We start from the raw sequence: 17,900 nt of genomic DNA on the forward strand, positions 1-17,900 counted from the left end.
CATTGAGGAGACTTGGATTCTTGACTTCTAAGATAGTGAGATTATTTATTATTATTGGTAAAGCAACATTATATTCACTGAGGGGAACAACAAAACATCCACTAACCTTACCCGTCACAGACCCACATAAGGGACCCTGGACTGACTGACCCCTACCATACCTAAAACCTACCCATTTCACCACTTACGGACACAACCCCACCGTCCCTAACCCTACCCTTTCCAACCCCCGACGTATCATTTTACCCCATCCATCCTAACCCTACCCATTCTACCCCTAATAAATTACATGGAGAACAACCCCACCGTCCCGAAACCTACCCTTTCCACCCCCCGACGTATCATTTGACCCCACCCATCCTAACCCTACCCGTTCTACCCCTAATAAATTACATGTAGAAGTATTACTCATAAGTATTAATAAATAATATAAAAACCTTAATAAATAGCACTACTATTATTAAAAAACAATACTCATTCATACGTTTAGAAATCTCACTATCTGTGGTTCAACGATAAAAAGACCAAATATATTGGTGGTGCAGCGATGGGCCTAGGCCGTGGGGGCAGGCCTCGGCTGAGTCGGGAGAGCGGCCAGAAGGAGTATTGAAGGACTGCGCATTACCAGAGCTGGACTGTGCTTCAGCTCTTGGATTTTTTCTAATCCTAACCCTAACCCTAACCCCACCGTCCCGAAACCTACCCTTTCCACCACCCGACACATCATTTGACCCCACCCATCCTAACCCTACCCGTTCTACCCCTAATAAATTACATGGAGAAGTATTACTCATAAGTATTAATAAATAATATAAAAACCTAAATAAATAGCACTAATATTATTAAAAAACAATACTCATTCATACGTTTAAAAATCTCACTATCTGTGGTTCAACGATAAAAAGACCAAATATATTGGTGGTGCAGCGATGGGCCTAGGCCGTGGGGGCAGGCCTCGGCTGAGTCGGGAGAGCGGCCAGAAGGAGTATTGAAGGACTGCGCATTACCAGAGCTGGACTGTGCTTCAGCTCTTGGATTTTTTCTAATCCTAACCCTAAAAGCCTGGTCTAGAGTGCTTCCACTAGTTCCCTGTAAAACACTGATAAGTTGCCCACTTCTAAAGTAGCAAGATACACTGCTTTGCTTTCGCTGGGAATCGAACCTGGGTCCCCTGCGCGGGAAACAACTCTGCCACTCAACCACCAGTGAGTGAAGCTGCTCTGTGCTCATGGCTCTCGGGACAGCTGCCGCTTATGAAGAACGACTAACATGGCGTTAAAAGGCAACCTCTGCTGCATTGGCCGGGAATCGGACCCGGGTCTCCCGCGCCGCGGCCTTGAATTGTTTAGCTAAACGGCCCTAAACCGTTTCCCATTCATTCTCAATGGTAGTGCTAAACCACTACGGATGTAATATACTTTCGGCCGCTGGCGCTCTCGTGGCGCTCTTCTGTGTTTGTGCACAAGCGCGGAGTTTGAAATCGCCATTTTCATTCCGCCTCGGAGAGTGAAATACAAAGATCTGCCTCGCTCGTTTTAATCAGCACATCTATCAAAGGTAAGTTACTTCATGTTTCATGTGTGTATAATACTTTAAAGCTTGTGATTAATGCTTTATAATTAAACCCCATTACTTGTTGAGCGATGTAACGTTAGTTATTGATTATAAGCAAACTTTACCCCGTCAGATTTTATTTACTATTAACGTTAAATCATCAAAGGATGATTTGCAAGCGAAGTTATGAAAGAACATGATCATTTTATATATTCATGTGTGTAGATTTTGTGTTACTGGGTTTAAAAATATTGTCAGTCAGTTTATTACAATGTTATGCTGATACATTACTTAGCAGCATCGGTCGTCGAGTTTGTGGTAAAAAAACAAGCTAAATAATGAATGAGCATGATTTTATTTTTATTTTTTATCTTTGTTTTTTTTACATTCATGTGAATGGTTTCCATGTAAAGCAATGTGCAGCATACATTTCACTAGTAATATTGTTATTTATTACTTTCTGGTAACAGTAATTAGTTACATTACTTTTTCCCCCATAAAATTCTTCTAGAATGTTGCTAACAACATTTTTCTGCCTTATCATTTGACCAAAATCCACACTGGATCACAGTCAGAAGTTATTAAAAACACACAATAGTGATTGATAGTGACATTCAAATAGAAGTGTTGTATTAATCTCATTAATTGTCATGTACATCTGGAAGCTAATTGTATTTTTTCTGTTACCTATACATATACGATTATAGTTTATGTGTTTTATCAAATCACATAAGTTTATAAGAAACTGTTTATTTTTCCAAAAGATTTTTAATTATAGAAATATAACGCTCCACATGCTGATCAGAGGGATGTTGGTGGGATGTAATGCCAGAGTAAAATAAAGCCACATATTTTTTCCTTACAAAATAATTTTAATGCAATATATATATATATCTGCTAAATGTAAACTTTTCCATACTCCAAGCTCACCTGCTGCACTGGGGACATTACATGCATGTGTGAGTCATGAAAATTATGAAAATAAAGATAGGAATTATTTGATTGTTGGATTTTAAATCAACGGCATTGAGGCATCAAAAGTAACTAAGCTGTTTTATGGATGGTAACTATTACAAAACATTATTAGTAAGTAGTTACACTACTAGTTACTGGAAAAAAAGTAATGTAACAGTAACTTAGTTACTGCCCAACACTGGTCTTCAGAGATCTATAGAACACTGTTCCTGCCCCACTCACTCTTCACCTCAGATTTGTTCAGACAATTAAATGTAATGAAACCAGTAGTGATATTTTTAGGTACTGAAAAGTATAAGTATCTTATTAAATGAAGCCTAAAATTCTACTTTTTTATTTCATGGTAGATCAAGATGCAGAAGAAAGTGCTGTTCTTCCCAGGGAGAATCTGTGTTGTGTTCCGCAAGGGACCACTCGGGTTTCTCCTCCAGGAGCCATCTAAAGAAGCCAGACGTATTAAGGATGACCCCACTCTGCAGGACAAGTCTGCGCCCATGAGAGAGGACCTTGTGCGGCAGAATGCTCGGTCTTTGGTCATTCAGAGAGGAGGGGATGCCTCTGACAGGAAGGAGGTCCTGGGAGAATACATACTGCAATTTGGAAAGTATAAAGGGAAGTCTTTTAGATGGCTTTTAGAGAATGATGTAGGGTACACTATGTATCTCATCAAGAACCTTCAGAAGGAGGAGGCATCCGGCATCCCTGTGGCTGAGGGGCATGGCAAGGACAGTCTACTGTCATTTGTTAATTATGCCCTAAGTTTTGAAGAGATCCAGTCTCTTCTCACCTATGAGGCCAGTGGAGTGGGTGTTGTGGCAGCCTCATCAGAAGATAACCAGCTGGTTGGCTTTGGTTCCCGGGCCAAGAGCACCTGGAAGGAGATTTGGGATAGCAGAGCTGATGGCTACGCAGACTTCATCATGAAGAAGAGCTGTGTCCAAGGGACACGCATGTACAAGCTGCAGCAATACCTGCGGAAGAAGCAGCAATCTGCCACTGCTTCCATACCTGCTAAACATACCCCAAGGGCCCCAGCAAAACCTATTGGTTGGTTATTCTATTAAGATTTATAATCTTTTTTTTGTTTTTTACATAAAAATTTACATTTATGTATGACCAGTAATAGTCTTTCATGCTTTTAATTCATAAAAAATTGGGCAAATAAACGATTGTCTGTGCAACAGTGATGGATGATGATGAAGAGCTGGAGAGAGCGATGTTGAGCATCTCACCCTCTAAGCTACAAGTGCAGAGCTGTAAGTATACTGTTATTACACAAACCAAATGTCAGTATTGATGATGACCTATGGTCTAACTTTTGTTTTTATTTACCTGTCTCTCAATTCATATCTCTGTGTTTGTGTGTAACCAGTTGCTGTGCCAGCAGCAGTAGCAGCAGCTGCCATACCCAGAGTGTCACCAGGAGCAAAGACAGGTTTTTAAATAAGAGGTTTCAGGACTGGAGTAAGATGAATTGCCCTCCAAAACTGAAACTCGACTTAAACTGTTATGTTGTTTGCGTTCTGGCCATGCTCCGGCCATGTTCCTCCAACAATATGGTTGTATGCTGGCATTATACTAACTGTCCTAAGGACTATGAATTCCAACCACGATGATGGTAAGTGTGCATTTTTCTTCTGCATTCATGTTGTTTTAAGGTACTAACACTTGAATGCATGCTTGTTCATTGTCATATTGCTCCTCCTGCTTAGACTAGTGAGTAGTGTTTAGAATGGTATATCTGCATGAATTCAATTACATTTTAAATAATTTATTAACAATTAAGATGGTGTCAAGGCACATTACAGAGTGAATCCCTCTTAACATTAGATTAATTCATATACATAACATATATTGAGGGATAGGTAGAGAAAAATAATATGGCAATGTCAATAATGGCATACATTTATATTACAGGTACATAAGTTTGTTACACAGTATATAATTGTACCATAAACATTTGTGAAATTATGATAAGCAGGAGAAAGAGACATATGGCTGTTTGAATTCCTACTGTACTACTACTATACTACTAACATATATTGCGAATTTTGAAGTGACTGATGATTTTGTCTCTTATAGTTCCATCACTGTCCAACCCAACTCCTTATACAAGTGCTGAATTGCAGGCATCACCAGTTGATGGTAAAAACACCAATCAAGGTCATGTTACCAAATTCTGTTTTTTTTGTGTTGTTACATAAATATAATAATTGGTCTATTTGTGTTCTTGTAGCTCCAACCTCTCCAAGCATAAAGAGGAAGACACCTGTGCCCCTTCCAGCAGAACTGACGTTCCTAGTAAAGGAGAAAACGGGTGTAAGGCATAAGTCAACGCCAGGTATGTTTCCATTTTAGGGTAGGGCTGATGCTCAGTTGCACATCTGCTCAGTGCGTAGCAGATTTAGGTCAGGATCATTTTCACAAACATCCTAGATTTGCCATCATATCATGATGCTAGTAGTTTGTACAAATGCAAAACATAGGCTGCACTTTGTTTCAGAACTCTGCAAAAGTGCTGCTGTCACCTCTGCAAGCAAAGTGCTTGCATTTGAGGACCGTAGTGAAAATGGTAAGAATGAACAGCATGTAGACAACCCCTCTATTTTGTGAACTATAACTATGATGTTGTCTTAACTCTGCTTTAATCATGTAATTTATTTACATTATTTCCATATTAACTATGCAATCTATAAGAATAATCTGGGCATTACATTATTTTTGCCTATACATTTTTCTTTTTAAATCCTAGTTCCTTCAGCTCAGCCACCTGTTACTGTTCTCCTGCCTGTGCATGACCATGACATGAGCAGCTGGAGCTGTTCTCAACACCAGAAGCTGTGGATGAGGATGGAGCTTCAGGATCTCGGGCTGTGGCCTGGGTCTCGTCCAGTGCGTAACCCAGGGAACTCAATTTCACTATGGCGTCTTCCTCCACAACCTGAGCTTGTTGATATGGCGTCTGAACTCCCATCCCCTAACTTCTTCCAGCTACACCCATTTTTCATCTGGAAGCCGGAGGCTCACATTATGGTCAGGTTGAGAAACACTTACATCCTGCCATGTCTGCATGGATGTCCTCATCCACAGGTGGTCTCTGCAGGAGTGGGTAGGCCTCGGGTGATTGTTGGCACCAGTGGTCAGTATTACATCTTGTCCTCACGACTCTGTTGCAAGGCCTGTCAGAAGTACTGGTTTGCTGACAATCCACGATGGCTTGAGAAGCTGCCCAAGCGGTTTACCAACATTCTGCCTGCATTCCTGACGTACAAGAAGGCCATCTGCAAATCTGTGATGGATGAGCTGAGGCGCACTGGCAAGTCACCAACCGATATGGCAAACCAGGTGAATGAGCTACTGCACCTCAAGTACGAGCGAGCACATCTGGCATACCTGCATGCCATAGAAAGCATCAGGGATGCTGAGGCTGGCACATATGGACAGAGGACCATTGGGCAGTTCTTGAGGAAGGAAAGCACTCCACGTGCATTCGGGTCATATGATGATCAAGATGGCTGGTATGGAGTCTCCGTGTCCAGCTTCTACCTGACTGACTGCCTTCTAGATGAGTACAAACGTCAAGAGCCAGCCATGTCCAAACTCCTCCAGGGCACATTTGGGAGGGTCTTCAGGTCTGACCACACCAGGAAAGTTGCAAGAAAAGTAACGCTGGCATCTGGGGTCATGTCAAGTTATGCAATAATGAATGAGAACTGGCTGATTGTTTCCTGGGTGATGGTTCAGTCTGAGACTCAGAGGTCCTTGGAGCCGATGTACCAGGGATTGGCCAAGAGGTACAACGATGCTGGAGTGGAAAAGGCAGGCTTCCACTGGATGGACAGGTGCGGACAGCCATCTTCTTTCATCACTGCCATGCAGAACACCAATGTCATGTCTAATAAAAAAAAAAATTGGTATAAAAAAACAATTAATAATCACAAGAGAGAAAATGTAAATAATTATTATAGAAAACATGTCATCAAATTGTAATTAAACAATGCAATATATTTTGATGTGACATCACCTGTATATTAATTATTTAAATTTGCTCTCTTGTCATCAGTCCATATTACATAATCAGGTGACTGTCACATCAATAATTGATAATTGTATGAAAGGACTCTTGAGTGTTTTTGTTGTTCCCACCCTGATGAAGGCTCACTGGCCATAACACGTTAGTGTGTAGTTTTTTGTTTTTAGATAAATACTTAAGCCATGATTGAATAAAAGCTTTTTATATATTATGCATAAACTTTACACCAATGGTAGCTTTTTGCATTCTTTGCTTTATGAAAAATCAGTTTCTTTTAAAAATAAACAAAAACATTCAAATAAATTTCATTGTTCTTCATCTTTGTGCCTTGCATTTAGGGATTGCTGTGCTCCATTTAAGATCCCAGACTGCATCCCTGCTGAACATCTAAACTGGGATGCCTGGAAGACTACCCCTTCCATTGTTGCTGGGGCCACCTCTGGACCGCTGGAGAACACCTGTGCCTCACGGTCATATTTCAATAATAACATTGTGGTGAAGCTGGACTTGTTCCACTGCCTGAGGCGTTTTTCACGGGAGAGCACCTCTGAGCATCACCCTCTGTTTAGCACTTTCTGCCAGCTCCTCTCTGCAGCCTTCTCTGTGGTGGATCAGGAGGACCTAGGGAGGCTCCAGGATGCCTATCGTTTCTGCGGTATCCATCCAGCCAATCCCACCAAACAGCACATACGGGAGCACTGCAGGACCAAAGTACCACAACCCACAGAGCTGCTAGACAGAGTGGAGAAAGTCCTAAAGCATTTTCACCTGGCCATGGACCCCAACAATGTTCCACTCTTCAAATCATCCATGCTGAAGACGTGGCGCATACAGAGAGTGCACATTCTCCGTGGTTGCCTCAGTGACCCTGAACTCTCAGAGGGCATAATGTACCGGTATGGTGGAACACTTCAACTTAATCATGTACCCGGTGAAGGCGCCAAAGTCCCCATCTGGATTCCTGTCAGAGGTACATCACAGCAAGAAGGGTACCACTTTCACCAGGCCCAATGGATCACAGGGACTCATGTCTCCACTGAATTGTTCCAGGCCCAGGGCATGACAGGGGTGGCACGGTGGAACCACCAACGTATGCTGGATCTTAAGCAGCCAGGTGTCATCCTTCCTGCTGTGTTTGATCCAGCTCTAATGGTTGAGTTAAATTCTACCTCCAAGAAAGTGACTGGGGAGGAGAAGTATCCTACACTTCATCTCTCTGACAGAGACACTGGAGAGAGGTTTGGCCTAGAGTACACAGAGCCAGGCTGCCGTCCAGTCCCTCTGGATTGGGACAAACACCGAACCCAAAAGAGAGGTGAACCAGCTGCTCTTTTGCCTCTTCCTCCTGTGCAGACACCCACTCCTACCCAAGTCCAAGCTCAACCTCCAGACACAGCACCTTCCTCCAGCCGGACACAGCTCTCTGACACAGCATCCCCTGGACCAGCATCATCCATCAGTCATTTGCTCTCTGCTGGTGAACCTCCTGCAGTGATGGGTAAGTTAACAATCTTTTTTTAGACATACACTTTTTAATGTAATAACATGAACAACTGAGGAACTATTATTGCTTTGTGTTCCAGAAATCTCACATGCTGAACCTGCTGCAATCCATATGGTACAGATGTTGTCACAAGGAAGCATGGGACCTCCACTTAAAAGGGGTAAATTAATACCACTTTTTAAGAGTACAATTTTAAATATCAGTGTAAATGACACTTTGTTCTCCTCAACATCATCTTAGTAAATGAGTAAAATAACAACTTTTTCCTCTGTTCTAGAAACCTTAAATACTCCACCCATACCTTTGCAATCCTCACCAAGGAGTGCCCACACTGGACCAATCAAGACTGGTGGACGAGTGTTCGTCTTGGACCATAAACGCTGGACATCACCAATGAAGGAGGCTATTGACAGCCTCCTAGACAAGTACCATGGACAGAAAGACATGTTAAAGCTTGTGGATCAAGACTATGCTGCTATGGTCCATCGGTCTGCCACAGATCCAAACAGTCTGCTTCACCCCACAACCAAGTACCACATAGCACAGTACATGAAAAACCTGGCTAAACAGCTGAACACAAGTTCATCAATGAACACAAGTCAAGAAAAACTTTTGGAGACACAAAAACTGTGGCAAAGTTTAACTGAGGAAAGCGAGACTGTCCATGTTCCAGTTGTAGAACTGCCACCAGCCATTGTGAATCCAGCAGTTCCGGTCTCTCAGCCAGCATCTGAAAAGCAAGTATCAAAAGAGAATGTACAGAAAATAGTACAGGAAATACTGCTACATCAACAGGAGCAGCAGCAGCAGCAGCAGCAACAAAAACCCAGACAGACGAAAAAATGTCTCGCATGTGGGCAGCCAAAATCCCGCTACCAAAGTGATGGATCATCAGTTCATCACTTTTATCAGCAAGGGCCTGTTAGGTATCACTATTGCTCCACAAAGGTGTTTAAAGCCTATGCTGCAGAGGGACTGACAAATCCAAGAATGGCCTTTGAAGAGTTTGCCCAGACTGACTTCTTTCAGCGTGAACTGCATCTTACAAAGCAAAGAGTAGAGGAAAAAGCTGAAAAGAAGAGGAAACTCTCGGATCCTCAACCTCAGGGAAGAATGTGCCGTTTCTGTCGCACAGAGCTAAGGCAGGGCCCAAACAGCAAGCACATTCACACAGGGTTTCCAGGAGTGGCAGGAAAATACATTTACTGTCCAGCTAAAGTCCTCGCCTTATACAAAGACAGAGGCATGACACAGGAAATGACATGGAAGGAATTTCAAGCTTCATCATTTTATGGAATGGAAAAGGAGAGGTGGGCAGCAGAGAGAAAAAAATAGAAATTCATATTTTAATCATCTGTTGTTTTTTTATGTTGCTCCATTGCTTTCAATTACATACACATTTTTAATCAGTCATTGTTTTTATGTTATTCATATCCTTCCCTTAACATTTAGAGCACATGTGCTCTAAATGGAGCATATTCTGGTAGATTTCAGCTGTTTGTAAATTGTGATGTTTAATCTAATTTATTTTATTATTTCCTTGTGTTCATGTGTCTAATTGAACTTGTTCTTTTTTTTCTTGCAAAGGATATGTATATCAGAAATGATAGTTATTACCCATTATACATTTATTTTCATACTTGTGTTAAGTCACTATTGTTCTACTTCTACCCAGCCCCATCCCATTGCTTTGCTTTTCCTTATACTTGTTTATGTATATATGTATAGATACTTTTTTCACATGTTTGAGTTGATTTAATAAAACACAGAATTTAAGTAAAGAACTTGTTTCAGGTGATTTCATCTTGAAAAACTTATTTTTAATTATAAACACTAATTGATTAATTATAAACAGGTTGTTTTTCATTCGTCTTCATCAACTTTGAATGCAAGTATAACTCTTGATTTATACATGATTTATGCAGAGTAACATAGTACAGTAGTCAACATTTGAATCAAAACCTTTCATCAAAGTTGTCCTAAAACCTTCTTTTCAAGATTTTTTCAACTTAATTCATAGTACTACTGTCAAAATGTTTTGCTCCACTTCAGATCTTGACTACTATTTACTATTTTTACATACTATACTTTGGCCCTTAATCTTTAGTGGCTTTTCCATTTAACCAACCTCAAGGCATGCAGAAAGAGATGACCTCAAAAGAGTTTAAAAAGTCTACATTTGACAAGATGGAAAGCCAGAGATCGGCCACTTGGTAATATTTAACTCATGTATATACAGTTTATTTTTTAGTGTGAGATTATAATGTCTCTATATTGTCAGAATTCTGTTTTTCTTTCTTTTTTACTTAACTTAGAAAGTGCTTAAAGCATTTATAGAAAATGCAATTTAAAATTACAAATTGTTTCAAGGATGCAGTGTTCTACTTCATTTGAGTAATATGTTAGAATATTTCAGATTCTGTGGTGTTGGAAACACAAAAGATTATCTAAAATGTAACGAATTATTCCATAAATCACTTGTCATACAGTACTTGAATATTACTCAGTTTTTACTAAATTAAAATTATTCTTCTTTACATTTCAAAAGCCATTTAATAGAAACCATTCATGTGTAATATAAAAATTATTATATTTATTCATGTTTCCATATAAACATGTTATGTGTACTATTATTATTTTAATACTAATCATTTATTCATAATCCTTTGCTTTGTAAACCAAAAAAAAAAAAAAAATACATAGATTTAAAATACTTTGCAGCTGTAATGTATTGTTTAATATTATAATTTTGTTTGATTAAAAAGTACAAAGCTGAGTGAAATAATGGTTTAGACCTGTGTGAGTGGGATTCGAACCCCGGTCCAAATAAATGCATGAAAAAATCTGATTGGCTGTGACGTAATTTCCGCTCTTTGGCCAGCTGCTGCAGTCTGATTGGCTGTCAGCACATGACAACTATTCGCGGCTGGCCCCCGCGAGACCAACGAGCCTTCCTGTGCTGGACCGAGAAAAAAGAGCTACTGCAGCATCAATAAAAGAAGGAACATGAACTAACGTGGAAGCAATCAAAGACCTCGAGACAGTGTTAAAGGCTAACGAACGCAAGTTGGCCTCTTAACTGACCTAAAAATGTGGCTGTATCTAACATGTAGAGGGATGTTAGGGAGGACAGCTGAAACTGTCAGATGTCACTTAGACCAGCGGTTCTCAATTCCAGTCCTCGAGCCCCCTGCTCTTCAGATTTTGTATGTTTCTCGTATAGCTTCAGACAAGGTGGTCTGCATAATACAAGAATCCGCACATGCATACCTTTCAAACCTGTCCTGGAGGCACCCCTGCCCTACACATTTTGAATGTTTCCCTCATCTATCACACCTGTTTCAAATCATCAACTCATTGATAGAGACCGCAAGACCTTATTTGGGTGTGTCTAATAAGGCAGACAATCAAGCTGTGCAGGGCAGGGGTGCCTCCAGGACAGGTTTGAGAACCAGTGCCCTAAAGAGACCGACTTGGCATCAATGCAATGCTGCCACAGTCTCTACGTTAGTTAATTTTTTTGGACTCAAAGCTGCCAAAAAGTATTTCAGACATGGTCCTGCACAAATTGGTTGCAAAAAGTGGTCCCACCGCGATTTGAACTCGGATCACTGGATTCAGAGTGCTAACCATTACACCATGAAACCTTACCTGGAGCAGCCGTTGCTCACAGGGCCACAAAGACTGTCACCAGTGCCAACCTAGTGCTGTTTTTATCTTTTCCTGCGGCAAGAAAGCACACAGGTTCCACCGAGATTCGAACTCAGATCGCTGGATTCAAAGCCCAGAGTGCTGACCATTACACCATGGAACCGAAACTGCTTGTTTGGTGGCCAACTGGGAAACAGATAGCTCCGTGGCAGTGGGGAAGCAGTTATACAGAGAAGTTGGAACCCAGTGATTTTTGGTCACTGGCCCGCCTCAAAAAACGGAAAAGAGTGGGAGATTTTGCCGAAACCCGGGATCGAACCAGGGACCTTTAGATCTTCAGTCTAACGCTCTCCCAACTGAGCTATTTCGGACACAACAAGTTCCTGCTTAGCAAGCAGGGATTTCAGTGAGATCACCCTACTCTTTGTCACAGGAGAAGAGCAGAGCAGAGATGAGCCCCCAGACAATAAAAACAGCTGGCCAGTACGGGGATCGAACCCGCGACCTTGGCGTTATTAGCACCACGCTCTAACCATCTGAGCTAACCGGCCTCCCTTAGCCATCTGTCTCTACCCGATTGAATAAAAAACTGCCTCAATGTTAGTGAACGCAATGAGACAATAAAGCTTCACTTTTTATCCCGACCAAGGGCTCGTCCGGGATTTGAACCCGGGACCTCTCGCACCCAAAGCGAGAATCATACCCCTAGACCAACGAGCCTTCCTGTGCTGGGCCGAGAAAAAAGAGCTACTGCAGCATCAATAAAAGAAGGAACATGAACTAACGTGGAAGCAATCAAAGACCTCGAGACAGTGTTAAAGGCTAACGAACGCAAGTTGGCCTCTTAACTGACCTAAAAATGTGGCTGTATCTAACATGTAGAGGGATGTTAGGGAGGACAGCTGAAACTGTCAGATGTCACTTAGACCAGCGGTTCTCAATTCCAGTCCTCGAGCCCCCTGCTCTTCAGATTTTGTATGTTTCTCGTATAGCTTCAGACATTTGTTCCATTCAAACGTAAGTGCCCTGAGAAGTGGACATCACATGACATCCCTCCGTGATTCAAGTTCAGAGCGTATGTGTACGTTCAGTTCAAAGTGACTAACACAGAGGTGTACAGAGGTTTACAGAGGTATATGATGTCACACTTGTCCATGTGTGAAGACGTTGCGCAGCGCAAATCCGTGAACCAATGTTCCAAAGTGAAGTAAACTTCGACGGATTTCCCCTGCTCAGGGAGTGGGGAGCAATGAACACTGTGTAGGGACCATGTCAATCGCAAGGAGCTCACTTCTAATGAGCTGATTATCCAAATCAGGTGTGCTAACAAAGAGAGACATGCAAAATATGCAGACCTTTGGGGAGCGAGGACTGGAATGGAGAACCGCTTCCTTATACTTTAAGTCAGTGTGAGAAAAAGAGGTGAGAAGTTGTCTGCGTGACCCGAGTGATGCAAGGTGGTCTGCATAATACAAGAATCCGCACATGCATACTGGCGTAACAAGACCGAGAAGGTCCTTTAACACAAAAGCTAAATCTCTTTGTTAATTCGACAACACAATCGCGGCCAGTGCAAAGGTGCAAGCCCAGAGGAGGGACGGCCTCTTTGCATCAAGCCGGTCATTCGCAGCTATGCTCGTCATTCTTGAAAGGCCAGGGGAATTAGCTCAAATGGTAGAGCGCTCGCTTAGCATGCGAGAGATAGCGGGATCGATGCCCGCATTCTCCAAGTTGGCTCCTGCCCTATTACTCACACATCCCTAAATCAGTGGTTTTCAACCCTTTCCTGGAGGCATCCCTGCCCTGCACATTTTGCATTTCCCCTCATCTAACACACCAGTTTCAAATCATCAGCTCATTAATAGAGACTGCAAGACCTGATTTGGGTGTGTCTAATAAGGGAGACATACGAAATGTTCAGGACAGGGTTGCCTCCAGGAAAGGTTTGAAAACCATTGCCCTAAAGAGACCGACTGAGCACTGACGCAATGCTGCGACACTCCCACGTTAGCTTTTTTTGGGGCTCACAGCTGCCAAAAAGTATTTCAGACATGGTCCTGTGCAAATTGGTTGCAAAACATTGCCATTTTACACACAGTTCCCTAAAGCAGTGGTTTTCAAACCTGTCCTGGAGGCACCCCTGCCCTACACATTTTGAATGTTTCCCTCATCTATCACACCTGTTTCAAATCATCAACTCTTTTATAGAGACCGCAAGACCTTATTTGGGTGTGTCTAATAAGGCAGACAATCAAACTGTGCAGGGCAGGGGTGCCTCCAGGACAGGTTTGAGAACCAGTGCCCTAAAGAGACCGACTGGGCATCGATGCAATGCTGCCACAGTCTCTACGTTAGTTAATTTTTTTGGACTCAAAGCTGCCAAAAAGTATTTCAGACATGGTCCTGCGCAAATTGGTTGCAAAAAGTGGTCCCACCGCAATTTGAACTCGGATCACTGGATTCAGAGTGCTAACCATTACACCATGAAACCTTACCTGGAGCAGCCGTTGCTCACAGGGCCACAAAGACTGTCACCAGTGACAACCTAGTGCTGTTTTTATCTTTTCCTGCGGCAAGAAATCACACAGGTTCCACCGAGATTCGAACTCAGATCACTGGATTCAAAGCCCAGAGTGCTGACCATTACACCATGGAACCGAAACTGCTTGTTTGGTGGCCAACTGGGAAACAGATAGCTCCGCGGCAGTGGGGAAGCAGTTATACAGAGAAGTTGGAACCCAGTGATTTTTGGTCACTGGCCCGCCTCAAAAAACGGAAAAGAGTGGGAGATTTTGCCGAAACCCGGGATCGAACCAGGGACCTTTAGATCTTCAGTCTAACGCTCTCCCAACTGAGCTATTTCGGCCACAACAAGCTCCTGCTTAGCAAGCAGGGATTTCAGTGAGATCACCCTACTCTTTGTCACAGGAGAAGAGCAGAGCAGAGATGAGCCCCCAGACAATAAAAACAGCTGGCCAGTACGGGTATCGAACCCGCGACCTTGGCGTTATTAGCACCACGCTCTAACCATCTGAGCTAACCGGCCTCCCTTAGCCATCTGTCTCTACCCGATTGAATAAAAAACTGCCTCAATGTTAGTGAACGCAATGAGACAACAAAGCTTCACGTTTTATCCCGACCAAGGGCTCGTCCGGGATTTGAACCCGGGACCTCTCGCACCCAAAGCGAGAATCATACCCCTAGACCAACGAGCCTTCCTGTGCTGGGCCGAGAAAAAAGAGCTAGTGCAGCATCAATAAAAGAAGGAACATGAACTAACGTGGAAGCAATCAAAGACCTCGAGACAGTGTTAAAGGCTAACGAACGCAAGTTGGCCTCTTAACTGACCTAAAAAGGTGGCTGTATCTAACATGTAGAAGGGATGTTAGGGAGGACAGCTGAAACTGTCAGATGTCACTTAGACCAGCGGTTCTCAATTCCAGTCCTCGAGCCCCCTGCTCTTCAGATTTTGTATGTTTCTCGTATAGCTTCAGACATTTGTTCCATTCAAACGTAAGTGCCCTGAGAAGTGGACATCACATGACATCCCTCCGTGATTCAAGTTCAGAGCGTATGTGTACGTTCAGTTCAAAGTGACTAACACAGAGGTGTACAGAGGTATACAGAGGTATATGATGTCACACTTGTCCATGTGTGAAGACGTTGCGCAGCGCAAATCCGTGAACCAATGTTCCAAAGTGAAGTAAACTTCGACGGATTTCCCCTGCTCAGGGAGTGGGGAGCAATGAACACTGTGTAGGGACCATGTCAATCGCAAGGAGCTCACTTCTAATGAGCTGATTATCCAAATCAGGTGTGCTAACAAAGAGAGACATGCAAAATATGCAGACCTTTGGGGAGCGAGGACTGGAATGGAGAACCGCTTCCTTATTCTTTAAGTCAGTGTGAGAAAAAGAGGTGAGAAGTTGTCTGCGTGACCCGAGTGATGCAAGGTGGTCTGCATAATACAAGAATCCGCACATGCATACTGGCGTAACAAGACCGAGAAGGTCCTTTAACACAAAAGCTAAATCTCTTTGTTAATTCGATAACACAATCGCGGCCAGTGCAAAGGTGCAAGCCCAGAGGAGGGACGGCCTCTTTGCATCAAGCCGGTCATTCCCAGCTATGCTCGTCATTCTTGAAAGGCCAGGGGAATTAGCTCAAATGGTAGAGCGCTCGCTTAGCATGCGAGAGGTAGCGGGATCGATGCCCGCATTCTCCAAGTTGGCTCCTGCCCTTTTACTCACACATCCCTAAATCAGTGGTTTTCAACCCTTTCCTGGAGGCATCCCTGCCCTGCACATTTTGCATTTCCCCTCATCTAACACACCAGTTTCAAATCATCAGCTCATTAATAGAGACTGCAAGACCTGATTTGGGTGTGTCTAATAAGGGAGACATACGAAATGTTCAGGACAGGGTTGCCTCCAGGAAAGGTTTGAAAACCATTGCCCTAAAGAGACCGACTGAGCACTGACGCAATGCTGCGACACTCCCACGTTAGCTTTTTTTGGGGCTCACAGCTGCCAAAAAGTATTTCAGACATGGTCCTGTGCAAATTGGTTGCAAAACATTGCCATTTTACACACAGTTCCCTAAAGCAGTGGTTTTCAAACCTGTCCTGGAGGCACCCCTGCCCTACACATTTTGAATGTTTCCCTCATCTATCACACCTGTTTCAAATCATCAACTCTTTTATAGAGACCGCAAGACCTTATTTGGGTGTGTCTAATAAGGCAGACAATCAAACTGTGCAGGGCAGGGGTGCCTCCAGGACAGGTTTGAGAACCAGTGCCCTAAAGAGACCGACTGGGCATCGATGCAATGCTGCCACAGTCTCTACGTTAGTTAATTTTTTTGGACTCAAAGCTGCCAAAAAGTATTTCAGACATGGTCCTGCGCAAATTGGTTGCAAAAAGTGGTCCCACCGCAATTTGAACTCGGATCACTGGATTCAGAGTGCTAACCATTACACCATGAAACCTTACCTGGAGCAGCCGTTGCTCACAGGGCCACAAAGACTGTCACCAGTGACAACCTAGTGCTGTTTTTATCTTTTCCTGCGGCAAGAAATCACACAGGTTCCACCGAGATTCGAACTCAGATCACTGGATTCAAAGCCCAGAGTGCTGACCATTACACCATGGAACCGAAACTGCTTGTTTGGTGGCCAACTGGGAAACAGATAGCTCCGCGGCAGTGGGGAAGCAGTTATACAGAGAAGTTGGAACCCAGTGATTTTTGGTCACTGGCCCGCCTCAAAAAACGGAAAAGAGTGGGAGATTTTGCCGAAACCCGGGATCGAACCAGGGACCTTTAGATCTTCAGTCTAACGCTCTCCCAACTGAGCTATTTCGGCCACAACAAGCTCCTGCTTAGCAAGCAGGGATTTCAGTGAGATCACCCTACTCTTTGTCACAGGAGAAGAGCAGAGCAGAGATGAGCCCCCAGACAATAAAAACAGCTGGCCAGTACGGGTATCGAACCCGCGACCTTGGCGTTATTAGCACCACGCTCTAACCATCTGAGCTAACCGGCCTCCCTTAGCCATCTGTCTCTACCCGATTGAATAAAAAACTGCCTCAATGTTAGTGAACGCAATGAGACAACAAAGCTTCACGTTTTATCCCGACCAAGGGCTCGTCCGGGATTTGAACCCGGGACCTCTCGCACCAAAAGCGAGAATCATACCCCTAGACCAACGAGCCTTCCTGTGCTGGGCCGAGAAAAAAGAGCTAGTGCAGCATCAATAAAAGAAGGAACATGAACTAACGTGGAAGCAATCAAAGACCTCGAGACAGTGTTAAAGGCTAACGAACGCAAGTTGGCCTCTTAACTGACCTAAAAAGGTGGCTGTATCTAACATGTAGAAGGGATGTTAGGGAGGACAGCTGAAACTGTCAGATGTCACTTAGACCAGCGGTTCTCAATTCCAGTCCTCGAGCCCCCTGCTCTTCAGATTTTGTATGTTTCTCGTATAGCTTCAGACATTTGTTCCATTCAAACGTAAGTGCCCTGAGAAGTGGACATCACATGACATCCCTCCGTGATTCAAGTTCAGAGCGTATGTGTACGTTCAGTTCAAAGTGACTAACACAGAGGTGTACAGAGGTATACAGAGGTATATGATGTCACACTTGTCCATGTGTGAAGACGTTGCGCAGCGCAAATCCGTGAACC

At 43.3% G+C, this 17,900-nt stretch overlaps 1 protein-coding gene and 14 non-coding genes across 15 annotated transcripts; 3 read left to right on the forward strand and 12 right to left on the reverse strand.

The window, feature by feature from the left end:
- Window positions 1–3,967: 3,967 nt before the first annotated feature.
- On the forward strand, window positions 3,968–9,821 carry LOC127966175 (uncharacterized). The gene is made up of 8 exons (XM_052567011.1): window positions 3,968–4,147; window positions 4,612–4,674; window positions 4,766–4,870; window positions 5,033–5,101; window positions 5,282–6,371; window positions 6,901–8,060; window positions 8,146–8,226; window positions 8,344–9,821. Exons 1-8 carry the CDS (start codon window positions 4,039–4,041, stop codon window positions 9,399–9,401), a joined length of 3,735 nt encoding a protein of 1,244 aa, XP_052422971.1. The 5' UTR covers window positions 3,968–4,038; the 3' UTR covers window positions 9,402–9,821.
- A 1,987-nt stretch (window positions 9,822–11,808) lies between these two features.
- Window positions 11,809–11,880, reverse strand: trnaq-uug (transfer RNA glutamine (anticodon UUG)). Its single transcript has one exon. It is a non-coding gene; the product is annotated as a tRNA-Gln (tRNA).
- Window positions 11,881–12,015: 135 nt separating this feature from the next.
- On the reverse strand, window positions 12,016–12,088 carry trnaf-gaa (transfer RNA phenylalanine (anticodon GAA)). The gene has a single exon. It is a non-coding gene; the product is annotated as a tRNA-Phe (tRNA).
- Window positions 12,089–12,194: 106 nt separating this feature from the next.
- On the reverse strand, window positions 12,195–12,268 carry trnai-aau (transfer RNA isoleucine (anticodon AAU)). The gene has a single exon. It is a non-coding gene; the product is annotated as a tRNA-Ile (tRNA).
- Window positions 12,269–12,365: 97 nt separating this feature from the next.
- On the reverse strand, window positions 12,366–12,437 carry trnap-ugg (transfer RNA proline (anticodon UGG)). The gene has a single exon. It is a non-coding gene; the product is annotated as a tRNA-Pro (tRNA).
- Window positions 12,438–13,373: 936 nt separating this feature from the next.
- Window positions 13,374–13,446, forward strand: trnaa-agc (transfer RNA alanine (anticodon AGC)). Its single transcript has one exon. It is a non-coding gene; the product is annotated as a tRNA-Ala (tRNA).
- An 857-nt stretch (window positions 13,447–14,303) lies between these two features.
- trnaq-uug (transfer RNA glutamine (anticodon UUG)) lies at window positions 14,304–14,375 on the reverse strand. Its single transcript has one exon. It is a non-coding gene; the product is annotated as a tRNA-Gln (tRNA).
- Window positions 14,376–14,510: 135 nt separating this feature from the next.
- trnaf-gaa (transfer RNA phenylalanine (anticodon GAA)) lies at window positions 14,511–14,583 on the reverse strand. Its single transcript has one exon. It is a non-coding gene; the product is annotated as a tRNA-Phe (tRNA).
- A 106-nt stretch (window positions 14,584–14,689) lies between these two features.
- On the reverse strand, window positions 14,690–14,763 carry trnai-aau (transfer RNA isoleucine (anticodon AAU)). The gene has a single exon. It is a non-coding gene; the product is annotated as a tRNA-Ile (tRNA).
- A 97-nt stretch (window positions 14,764–14,860) lies between these two features.
- trnap-ugg (transfer RNA proline (anticodon UGG)) lies at window positions 14,861–14,932 on the reverse strand. The gene has a single exon. It is a non-coding gene; the product is annotated as a tRNA-Pro (tRNA).
- Window positions 14,933–15,869: 937 nt separating this feature from the next.
- trnaa-agc (transfer RNA alanine (anticodon AGC)) lies at window positions 15,870–15,942 on the forward strand. The gene has a single exon. It is a non-coding gene; the product is annotated as a tRNA-Ala (tRNA).
- An 857-nt stretch (window positions 15,943–16,799) lies between these two features.
- On the reverse strand, window positions 16,800–16,871 carry trnaq-uug (transfer RNA glutamine (anticodon UUG)). The gene has a single exon. It is a non-coding gene; the product is annotated as a tRNA-Gln (tRNA).
- A 135-nt stretch (window positions 16,872–17,006) lies between these two features.
- On the reverse strand, window positions 17,007–17,079 carry trnaf-gaa (transfer RNA phenylalanine (anticodon GAA)). Its single transcript has one exon. It is a non-coding gene; the product is annotated as a tRNA-Phe (tRNA).
- Window positions 17,080–17,185: 106 nt separating this feature from the next.
- On the reverse strand, window positions 17,186–17,259 carry trnai-aau (transfer RNA isoleucine (anticodon AAU)). The gene has a single exon. It is a non-coding gene; the product is annotated as a tRNA-Ile (tRNA).
- Window positions 17,260–17,356: 97 nt separating this feature from the next.
- trnaq-uug (transfer RNA glutamine (anticodon UUG)) lies at window positions 17,357–17,428 on the reverse strand. The gene has a single exon. It is a non-coding gene; the product is annotated as a tRNA-Gln (tRNA).
- Between the last annotated feature and the right edge of the window lie 472 nt (window positions 17,429–17,900).

This window comes from Carassius gibelio, chromosome B10 (genome assembly GCF_023724105.1).
Source record: "Carassius gibelio isolate Cgi1373 ecotype wild population from Czech Republic chromosome B10, carGib1.2-hapl.c, whole genome shotgun sequence".
Lineage (NCBI taxonomy): Eukaryota > Metazoa > Chordata > Actinopteri > Cypriniformes > Cyprinidae > Carassius > Carassius gibelio.